The 12,164-nt window shown below is 39.9% G+C and overlaps 1 protein-coding gene across 2 annotated transcripts in view; it reads left to right on the top strand.

The window, feature by feature from the left end:
• Positions 1–12,164, top strand: part of MORN1 (MORN repeat containing 1) — a 518,336-nt gene that overhangs the window by 29,067 nt on the left and 477,105 nt on the right. For both annotated transcript variants that reach the window (XM_073602994.1, XM_073602993.1), the window contains exons 2-3: positions 1,202–1,273; positions 6,697–6,795. In XM_073602994.1, the coding sequence (XP_073459095.1) occupies positions 1,202–1,273; positions 6,697–6,795 (171 nt within the window). The remainder of the gene's footprint in view (positions 1–1,201; positions 1,274–6,696; positions 6,796–12,164) is intronic.

The raw sequence follows: 12,164 nt of genomic DNA, 5'->3' as shown, positions 1-12,164 counted from the left end.
CATCTGAGGTGCTTTTTGAAAGACAACATACTTAGGGGTACCTGCTTGGGGATAATTCTAACTGGTAGGCACCCATTCCTAGAGTCCATTCCCGTTCCCAGCCCCCCACCTCTGCATTTTTTTTTCATTCCCTATCCTTCTCTAAATGTTCTTGTCCTGCTTTACCAGGCTGATATACCTTCTTATTGTTGTATGCTGTACTCCTATTACAGGGGTCTCCAAACGTTCTAAACAAAGGGCCAGTTTACTGTTTTTCAGACTATAGGAGGGCCAGACTGTGGCCAGTGGGAGTAGAAAATGCCCCAGCATCAGTGGGAGTAAACAATGCCCCATCATTGGTTTTAGTGGCAGTAACAGTGCCATATTGTTGATATCGGTGGGAGGAATAGTGCCCTATTGTGGGTATCAGTGGGAATAATGGTACCCCATTGTTGATTTCAGTGGGAGGAATAGCGCCCCATCATTGGTGTCAGTGGGAGGAATAGCGGCCCATCATTGGTGTCAATGGGAGGAATGGTGCCCCACTATTAGTGTCATTTGTGAATGGAATAGTGCCCCAATGGCCAGACAGAGGCAAGCAAAGGGCCACATCTGGCTCCAGGGCCACAGTTTGAAGATCACTTTCCTAATACAGTGCTTAAAGTTGTCTCAAATCATTATATACAATATTTGGCTATACATGTGTCTGTTACATTGTTTTATGTAATGATAATATGTCTACTCAATAAAACTTTATTATGGGAAAAAAATAAATCCATGTACTGAATAGTATATAGAACAGATGAAGTTCAAGGGGAACTCTAGTTTATAGTAAAATATAATGTTAGGTTGTCTACAGTTTAAAAAAAAACAAACAGCTCTTGCTACAATACTCACCTCTTCTCTGGAGATGTTCCCTACAGAAACTCCAATGTCCAGTGCTGCTGGTCTTCACTTTTGTATTATAACCTCATTGTTATAACCTCATTGTTCAACCCACTTCCTGTGAGCTCAGGCTGTCATGGACCCTCCCTCTAGACTCAGCATGACGTTGAACTACCCCCTCGGGGCATACAGTATCATCACAGTGGTCTGGGCTCACAGGACAATGTCTCAAAGAGCATTTGATGTCATTACATGGAGATTGTTGTTTTCTCAGCAAACATTTAGTTTTTTATGCCAGTGCAAATTCAAATTAATCATCAATATTTTTTGTCTTTAGGATATGGAATTTACGTTTACACAAATTCATTTTTCCGCTATGAAGGAGAGTGGAAAGATGGTAAAAAACACGGTAAGCTTTCTTTCTTTTTTTTTTTTTTTTTGCTATTATTTTATTATTATTAGCGCTACATTTATGTTTTTGCTTTGTATCACAGGTTAGATCACTTGTTAATGTTAGCTGCTTTCACTCTGCCTTTTTGACAGCGCAGTATTTATATTTATATTGTTTATTATTTTATTAAACCTTACTTTTTTTTTTTTTTTTTACTCATTTTAACATTTTCTTTTCATTTTTAAACACGCCAAACGTGTGAGTATACATTTTGTGGAGCATGCGATACCAGCTTGATGAAAATGTTGCTAAGAAAAAGCCAATAAATACTAATGGTGCAGAACTACTACAATTAATTGCTTGATGAAAAAAAAAATTGATGCAGTGCCCACGGTGCTGTTGCTATTTTGCTCCATGGCAATGTGTGGTTTTTTTTTTAATCAAACAATTAATTGTGGTAATTCTGCCATTTTGAGTCCTCTCAAGTTTATGTAATATCTGAGCCCTAACGAAGGGGCATACCACTGAACTCCTGAAACTCATCGATCGTTTTACGTTGTATATTGTCTTGTTTAAACAACATTAAAAGTTTTTTTGTACTCTGTCATTGGTCTGGTGCACTTTATGGACTAGAATAAAAACACCTGATAGAGGTTATAACTCTTCCTCATGTTAAATAAAACTAGCAAAAAATGTGTTTGCCAGTCTAATATCCCAAAATATCGAAACCGGCAAGACAACAAACTGTCTTTTTATAAAGCATTCCAAAAGTAATGGTTAGGTTAACATTCATTCATAATGTGCATAGTTGCATGTTATGGCAAGAGCCTACCCTCAACCATCAGACTTCTGTTTAGGGCTCCATTCACTTCTCGCAATTTTGGATCACAGGCAGAATCACTGCAATTCCACCCACTATATCAAATTGTTGCAAAATGCGCAAAGCGTTTTTTTGGGTGCCATTATTCTTTAAACCCGCTACGCTTGTTGCCCTAAAAGGAGCATCAGGTGACAAACGCGCGGGTGGACTGTACCTTTTTAGGGCACTATAACACTGATCCACTGAAAAAATGCATATGCACCATTTTACCGTGTTTGTGGTGCTATTTTTAAAGGACATGTAACTCAAAAACCACACCAAAAACGCTTTGCGGGTGCATTTTTACCGTTTTCAATGGGAAGGAGCGTTTTTAGTAGTTTTTTTTTTTTTTTTTTTTTAGCTCCCCAAACATGCTCCAAAGATGCTCCAAGCAGGGGTTTTTTCACCGCAATGGAAGCACGCTGTCCCAGTGTGAACACATTAATTGATTTTAAGGAGAGGCATTTTTCTTGAGCTTTTTAGGCGATTTTTTAACGCAAAAGCGCTTGAAAAACTCAATGTGAAAGGGCCCTTAAGGTGCTCATCAATACAAGGGGATACATTTATTTGTAAACAAGAAATGCTAGGGGATGGTTGGACATGCAACTACACCTGTTACCTAGTGTTCTTATAAGACTGGGTTCACAGTAGCCTGCATGGTAAAACTCAACATTTTACCGTGTGGGATAGTGACAATGCACATCACATTGATTAATAGTGCTTTCCTTTTAACTTTATGTGATGCTTCATTAATGTCACTGCACAGGGCGTTGCTGTGATGTATCATGCAGTGCCATCCACTTCGCTGCGGAAAAATGCAGACATGCTACAATTTACAGCAGCTCACTGCACCAAACATCACACAAGCATTGCAGTGTAAATGGGGCACATAGCAAACAATTGTTTTCTATGTGCCCTAGCAGTGACCTGGTTTATCGAGGGACGAAAAATGCAGGTCACTGCACATAGCGTGAATGAGCCCTAATCACAAATGCTCAGCTCAGCCAACATAGGTGTGCACAGCCTATTGCATTAGGTTGTGCGCCTCAAAGCTCAAACACATGCATGTGTAGTTATATTGACAATGTCGGTAGAGCAGTGCATGGTGTCAGTAGGGCAGAGATTGGTGTCCAGTAGGGCAGTGGATGGTGTCAGTTTTTATTTTTTTTTTATTTTTTTTTTTTTATAATTTTATTTATTTACAAATTTTTTAGGAGCCTCATTAGGGGGCCTTGCCGAAATATCAGGGGTTTACACAGAGGGGATCTACACCAAACAGGGGGATTAGGGTGTGCCAAGGCACACCTGGCACACACTGTGCACACACCTGTGTCAGCCAAATATTCTTTAGCCTGGGTTCACACTAGCTCGATCTCAGAGATCGCATGTGATTCGCACCCGCACTGCAGGTGTCGATCACATGTGATCTCTGAGCAATGCGAGTTCAGCCATACAGTTGTATGGCTGAACTCGCATTGGAGTTGCACAGAAAATAGTGTAGGGACTTGTTTTCCCCCGCATTAGAATCGGATCGCATGCGTGTTCTCACCTATGCGGTCCGATTCCTGTGCGAGTTCACAGTTCGCACTGCGATCTGTGAATTAAACTGGGGGTGTTTGTTAATGACACCCACAGCGGTTCGCAGAAGGCAGTGTGAACTGCCTGTGGGAGTGGAGCGATGCGGGAACCAGTGCTGGCATTGGGCTGGTTCCCGCATCGCACTTGTGTGAACCCAGGGTGAATGCGGGTTTGAAATTGTGCGAGTTCAGCTGAACTCACACGATTACAAACCCGCATTTCATTCCTACTTTGGGAGAGATTTCAGAGACATTTGTGCATGGTTCTGTACAGATGTCTATTGAAATTACCCCCGAAGTCACCAAAAGTAGTGCATGAACTACTTTTGGGAATCTGTGCGGGGCTGCAAAGTCGGCATCGCACCGATTCGGACTTTACTGGCAATAGGTGGTGATTTGGCATGCGATTTAACAGGTTAAATTGCATGTCAAGACGGCCCAATGTGAACGGGGGCCTACTGTCATGAATGGGGAGTAGGGGAGCAGTGCTAGCAGACTACAGGTGACAATTTTTAGAGGAGAAGAGTAATGGGAACAGAACAGGTTCTATAAACCTACCTGACCAACTTTCCTTCTGATAACAGACAGCATGGGAGTATCTGCCTTGGGCCATAGACATGAGATTGTTACTACAGCTGGGCATAGGCGGATCTTTTTTTGTTCTTCTCAGCCAGAGAACTGAACAAAAAAAAAAAAGAACAGATTCTTCTATCCACACAAGCTGGGACGTTGTTTTCTGACAGCAGCTCCTGAATGGCTCCAGCTGCTGATCAAAAAACATTTTGATTGGGGGGTCAAACACAAATCAGATTATGGTCTGTTTCCTGCTGAACCAACCAAATTTCAATCCATTTACGCCCAGCTTGGAATGCATCTTTGGGTAAATTTTTGAATGACCTTTCTTGTAAAAGATTTTTGCATTAATATGCACAGTTGGCTTACCCAATCATGCATCCTTATGCCTTTGGATAAGTAAAAAGAAAGATTAGGATGACGTTCCCAGTGCCTGCTTACATTTATGGAGAAGTAAATGCAACTGACTTGGAAAATCAAACCTGGTCATTCATGTTTTACTTTAAAGTGATACTAAACACACACAGTTTAATTCACATTGTCCCTTCTATTTCTCTATGTGGATGAAAATCTATGGTAAGTACCTTTTTTCCTAATTGATATACAGCTGTCACATGACCCACCTCTCTCCCAGCCGGTCTGCAGGGAAACATAAGCAGGAGCAGCTTCTAGTCCTCTGCTGCTGGTCACATGTTCAAAAAAACAAACAAAACAACCTTTTGAAATACAGAGTAAAAATAAATAAAATCAATAAACTGTTTTAAATTGGCATACAAATATATATTTGAAATGTAATCTTTCTGCCAGTCACAAGCTGTCACACTGAACACAGAGGGCGCATAGGCCTAGCGCATTATCTTCAATACATGTTTTTATTCAATAAAATAGAGGTGAATATACTCGCAAACCAGTACTTGTGTCATAGCATTATCATAAAATCATCCACTTAAAGTGGTTGTAAACCCAATACAACCACTTTAACCTACAGGTAAGCCTAAATTAAGGCTTGCCTGTAGGTGCAAGAAATATCTTCCAAACCTAAAAGGTTTAGGAGATATTTGCAGAAATAGCGGCACCGATGTCTACAGCGCATGCGCCGTAGACATCGGGCGCAGGTGCACTGAGCCATTTCTAACGGCGATCATGCCGTTAGAGGCGGCACCAGCGCACATGCGCGGGAGTGATGTCATTGCGGCTTCGGCCAGTCACATCGCCGGAGCCGCGATACCCGGAAAATAGATGGCGGTGTTGGAGGGGGCGAACGAGGGTCGCTTCGGGGGCATCGATCTCAGGTAAGTAATTCATAATGCGCTAGTATGCTATGCATACTAGCTCATTATGCCTTTGTCTTGCAGGGTGTATTTTTATTTTTATTTTTTCAGAGGCTTTACTTCCCCCTTTAAATCCATATGCGAAAATCCACAACACTTGTAGTCACATCAGCTAATGCGTTTCAAAGTTTCCCTCTTCTTCAGAGCCTACAGAACATGTCCATTTCACATATTTATATATGGTGTACTGACTCAAATGGTAGAAACCCTTAATGGGTCAATCTCCTCATTTCATAGCACCCAATGCGATCAAATGCTGGGTACATAGGTTAAGGGAAATAATTTCTAGTATAAAATCTAGTATATAGTAGCATATAACTAATTCCTGACTGCTTACACACTGACCGGAATCAAGTATCAGTGAACCTTACAAGCTGTCACACCCATCCAGCCTGTGTCTTAGAATAAGAGAGAGGCGAAGCCTCCATTAATCTACATGCAATATCTCTCCCTCACTGTGTTTAGCTGGTTAGTGGGCATAGAGGAGGAGGAGGGAGGGAGTGGGCTGTCATTTACCACTGTGTATACGCCCACATGTGTGACTCTATAGTCATAGTGGCTGCTCGAATGTAATAGGGAGGAAATGCTCAGCATAAAAACTCACTGAAAACTGAGCACGTGCAGCGTTATCACCACAGCTGTAAAATTGCTAGTTGAATTGGGGACATGAACAGAAGGTGGAGTTAGAGAGCAGCAGAATCCATCAGTTTTTTGCAGAATATAGAAAGAGAATCCTATAGTGACTGAGTGAGTAGGAACATCATCCCTTCCATAGTCTTGTGATTGTTCCCAGAGTCAATCATGCTGGTGGGAGGGGGGGGGCGGCATCTTACTTCATTGGGCACCTGAAGGTTCAATACTTGCCATGGTTTCACCGATTGATTCCATAAGCTCATTAGGTAATAATAATTTTATTTACAGGCCTTCTGGGAATATATCCTCTGTTTGAACTGTACAGCTGCCCACTTCACAGAAAAGCTGTGCATCACAACACAAGTGGTAAAACATATGGCAAATTGATTAATCAATACATTTTAACATATAAACAAGAGCAAGTCATTAGAGGCAGTAATGAGTACCACTTATCCCTTTTTATTGCAGGTCACGGGAAGCTTTTATTTAGAGATGGAAGTTACTATGAAGGGGAGTTTGTGCACGGAGAAATTACTGGAAATGGACTGCGTTACTGGGCAACATCAGGTTAATTCTTCTCTCTTTAACTTATTCAAAAGCAGTTCCAGACAGCAAGTGAAACCATTCAGTAAACTACTAATGTTATACCTGAAAGTGTAAATATTAAATATGAAGCACTAGTGCGCTGCTATGGACCTCACAGCCAACCAAAACTAATATACAAAATAAATACACATGAAAAAGCTGCAACCATTAGCAAGTGATCGCAACACTCTAAAACAAAAAATGATAATAAAAAAATGGTGCGCTAATTCAAGGAGCTATGCAGCAGAAAAAGGCAAAAATGCAGTAATATGTGATAGAGTTGTGAAACAATGATAAAGTGCGCTAATTTAAGAAGCTATGCAGAAAGAAATAGACAAATATGCATGAATGACTAACCCTAATTTAAAAACAAAACAAAAAAATGCAGTGATATGCGATATTATGGGATAATATGTGAAACAGTGATAAGATGCACTAGTTTAAGAAGCTTTGCAGCAAAAATAGACAAATAAGCATGAATGACTATCCCTAATTAAAAAAAAAACCCTAAAAATAAGTAATATGCAATATTGTATGAAACTGTGATAAAGTACTCACATCACAAGCAGATATTCATCTGATTTTACATAACTGTTAAGATAAGTCCCAAATAATAACTAGCTTGTGCATCAAAAAGTGATGAGATGTGAAGCTCAAGTGCTCAAAAAACAGTTCTTGAAAGTTGTGAACACAATTGCTCCCACCATCCAGGCATCTACCAGGAGTGTGCCCTAGCAGCTCATGTTAACCTCTTGCAGACCAGCCGCCGTTTTTTTTTTTTTTTAATTTTGGCATGGGGTTCCCCTTTTAAGATCCTCAGCGCACAAGTTGCATGCCACAAGTCGGATCACTTAAGATGATGATCCGACTGGGATGCAACTTGCATTGAAATCAATGTGCTGAAATTGTACTCAAGTCGGACCAAAGTAGAGCAGGAACCTTTTTCAAAGTTGGACCGACCAAAACAAGTCGGACTATAGGGAACCATTGATTTTGACATCTCACTTATGCTGGCCATACACTATACAGAAAATCGGCCGAACCCATTTTCGAAAAACGAACGTTCGACAGTGACCGCAAACGATCGTGTCATCATATAATGACCAATAAATTGTTCAGTGGACATGAATAAATAATTTTTTGTTCGTTTTTTTACATATACCTAGTGCAGACAGTTCGGACGGGAAACACATTAACCTTGCAATTTATCGTACGTTCGGCAGAAATTTACCAAACTTCCCGTTCGTTTTTTTACCACAAAAACGTCACAAACGATTATCGATTTGTGCCCATTAACTTGCCGAAAAACGAACGAAGTGTCTATACGAACGATTTTTCGGCCGATTTTTCGTATAGTGTATGGCCAGCATTTAAGTCAGAACATGTGTCGGTCCAGTGTGATCCGGCCCTGAAAGCCACTTTATGGCATTGTTTGTTATGCATCTGCTTTCAATGCCAATTGTAATAGAATGTATAAACAACTGTGGCTTAAGTTTGCATAGAACTGCACCCTATGAGATATTGTGGTTAAGCCGAACTTGTGTCAGCAAAAGTCATTAGCTATTTCTTGTTATCTAGTCAAGCAGCCTGTTGTATAAGCAAAATCATCAACTAGTTGTTGTTTAACTAAATTTAGCAGTTTTAATCATAAGAAAATACTGAGTTTGTTTAACTTTTAGAAACATATGCTTTAAAACACAGCTCCTCCCTTCTTTCTTTTGCATATAAGCCACTGTGGTATTCCGTAAAGGTCAGAGATCTTATGAACACACTCCAGCTTGTTTCCCTGTGTCTTATTTGGTCTCTCACGAATGCGGGGGTCACTGAAGCTCTTCCTGCATTGCCTGAAGTACACCTGGGTGGCGTATTACCTCTAACACCGATATTATGAGATTTTTGCACTTCCAGCAAAAACACTAATATTTTTGGGGCTGGAAGAAAGAGGCCCAGGCAGCCCATAAGACTCACGATCCGACGCTCCAGGAAGTGTCAATATTCTGGCCAAATTGCAGGACTGAGATTTTTATTTAGGAGTGCAGAAGCAGGCAAGACTTCTGTAAGTACATCTAATGCAGATTGCCTGCATATGCTTAGACATGAGTAGGATGTGGTGATAGGGTCTCTAATCCAAATCATTATTTTTTGACAAGTTATGACATTCCTTGCTATCTGCCAAGTTATACATTAGTAATATCTCTCATTTATTGCATTGGTGAATTTTTTTCCATATTTTTTCTACAGCCAGTCTCGGAAAAGATTCAGCTTACTAACTATTTTATTTTTTTTTTGTAAGCGGAGGAAAAAGATAACTAGAACAGAAAAAGATATTCTTAATGCACATCCTCTAAGTAACAATGCTGCACTATCTCCAGAGCTGAATAAATGATCTTTTTCTATTTTTTTTCCTGCTGCTTGACAACACATGAATCCAGCTCAGACGCTTTCATCTGTTAGCTGCTGACAGTTGCATAATATTCAGTAATAATTTGATGGTGAGTTTTTTTGGAAAGGAAATCTAATTGTTCTGAGCCGTTAACTGAATCCTGATGATCTGGCAGCCTCTGACGGTCCAGGAGGGTGATCTGAAAATCCATCACCTAAAACAAACACTAGGTGAAGCCATTGCACCATCAATTTTCCATTAAAATAGGCGATTGATGCTTTAATAGAGGCAGTTTTATAGGACCTTTCATTAAAGCTCAACTCCAGGCAATACAATAGAAAAGATAGACATATGAGAACTGTTTAACCTGTCAAGGGGTTTGTATTTCTGCCAACCCCATTTCTGAGACCTATGCAGCTCTTTTAGACAGCACAGCCCCTGGCTGGTAAACCAGGAGACCTGAGTTTGCTATGTTGCAGTTCCATAAGACTAAAGCCTTGTACATACGATCGGATTTTCAGACGGGAATTGTGTGATGACAGGCTGTTGACGGAAAATCCGGCTGTTTGTACGCTCCATTGGACAATTGTTGTCGGATGGCAGGTTTTAAAATTTTCCGCGGACAAATGTCTGTTGTCGGATTTTCCGATCGTGTGTACACAAGTCCATCGGACAAAAGTCCACAGTACAAACACACATCCTCGGAAGCAAGGACAAGCCGGAAGTGGTCGGTCTTGTAAACTAGCGTTTGTAATGGAGAATTAACATTCGTGACGTGGCAAATTATGAAATCTTGAAATGCAGCGCACAATTCTCTTCTTCTTTAATGGGATAATAATGAAGCTGCTTTGGTGGTGATACTGATGGAGTTATTGCCAGCAAATTTTCAAAGGCTTTTTTTTCTAGTGATATCAAGAATAATATTATGCTTTTTTTTTTTTTTTTTTTTTTTTTTTTTTTTTGGGGGGGGGGTTGGCAAGTTACCACAACACCATTATCCCGTAGTTTTTAAGATCAAAGATACGCTATGTTGGTGTCCCTTGTTAATTTTAAATTGTATTTTTTTTTTAAATGTAACTGCCTACTCCCAAACTGTCATTTGAAGTAAACACATAGCCAAGTATTATTCTCCACAATTTTTTTATTGTGCATTAAAAAAAGAAAACAGATACAATTAGACATGCTATCTGCCAATAGAACTTAACCAAAAAGTGCATTCTATGTATCCAAAAATATGGAAAATATACCAAATCAAATCATTATTATTCAACCAAAAAAAAAAAAGCCTCAGGCATGTGTCCTGCTTCTTAATATATGGGGTCAACAATGCCAAGAGTTGGTGAAAACAGTTGTCCGTCATCCGGAGATAATTCCGAAAAACATCTGGATTATTCTCCTGGAGCTCCCGCAGCAAAGGCATATGACATAATTGGTCACGATTAATAAAGCAAACATTTTTGGTCTAAGAACTCCTCCTGTTCCTGTACTGGACTTGGGTCAAAGCAATAACTCCAAGGCCAATAATAAATAATACATTATCTCCTCCGATTCCACAACATGTCTGGTTGACAAACGGCCGTTCAGAAACTAACTGAAAAGTGCAAACTGAAAAGCGCAAACTGAAAAGCGCGAATCAACACTCATCAAACTTCTACTAACACGAAATTAGCAGAAGGAGCCCAAAGGGTGGCGCTAAAGAGCTGAAAAACCTCGTAGTACATCACTATGTTCGTGTTTGTTGGCGGACAATTCCTTGCCGTTTGTATGGAAGAAAAAATCCAGGCACACGCCTTCGGACAAAAGTCCGAGATTTGTCTGCGGAAAATCCGATCGTGTTTACGCGGCTTAACATTGGCCATAACAGTTGATTTTCTAAACGTTAACGCGATCAAATCGGCATTTGCTTTCGACCACAGTGATGAGAAAATTGGAAAGAGCAGATGGAGGGCTTTTCTCCAATGAATAAATTTCATTTTTTATTTGGGAAAGAGCATTCACTCCAAAATCGAATGCTAAAAGTATTTTTTGAAGTGCTTTTGAATAACATTTGTCATCATTGAATGCACTAATGAGAATTTTACAAATGTTTTTATTAACGTTGTTCAAAAATCTATTAGTGTATGGCCAGCATTTGGCTGAGCATAGATGCCTTGAATTTCTGCCTAAACCCAGGTACACACTATAATAAAATGGGGCAAAAGATTGTCCAGTTTTCCTCGATGTTTCACAGCAAGTCAAGACAGGGTGGTACTAATTGTATGAAAATTCTTGAACAAAGGCTTTTTTTATTTGATGTACAAACGTTATAGTGTAGATTATTGTTGTTTATTGTTTCTGATCATGCATAGTCTTTTGTATCTGTTTTTTCTTGTATGAAAACAGTACACATTAAACGAAATTAATCATTAGTTTTGTTCACGTACAAGAAACTTTTTGGAGTTTGTCCCTTCAGAAATTTTTATTTGGAAAGTCCGAATCGGATGTTAAAAGTTGTGTACACACTATATGAAAATCGAACGATTGTTCCTTGTCCGGAAATGTTCTTATAGTGTGTGCCCAGCTGTGTACACAGTGTGGATAGAGGAATCCCCATTGTATTCAGGCAGCTGTGGAACCAATGGCTGTCTGAATACAATTGCGCTGATGAGCAGTGACTCCATCTGACATGATGCAAAGACTGTATGGTTGATAATTTTTCCACCCAGCCTATTCAATGATTTGTTTGACTTTTGTCGAGATCGTTGGTGCTTGCAGGGCCACTCATGACTCTCAGCCTCTTCAGCATTGATTGGTGGAAATATGAGACGTTTATGCCCAGCTTTACATGTCTCCTTCCTACCAAAAGATTGTGACTGGGCAATAAAAGGAGAAGCAATGTCTTGATTCCTCAAGGTCTACACTAGAGTCTAGACATGTGCATTCGTTTTTGTCCGGATGCATTTTCGCCCAAATTTCAGGTATTTTCGTT

Source organism: Aquarana catesbeiana, linkage group LG10, assembly GCF_042186555.1.
Source record: "Aquarana catesbeiana isolate 2022-GZ linkage group LG10, ASM4218655v1, whole genome shotgun sequence".
Taxonomy (NCBI): domain Eukaryota; kingdom Metazoa; phylum Chordata; class Amphibia; order Anura; family Ranidae; genus Aquarana; species Aquarana catesbeiana.
Note: the sequence above shows the minus strand (reverse complement) of the source record. Positions and strands in the feature narration are given on the sequence as shown.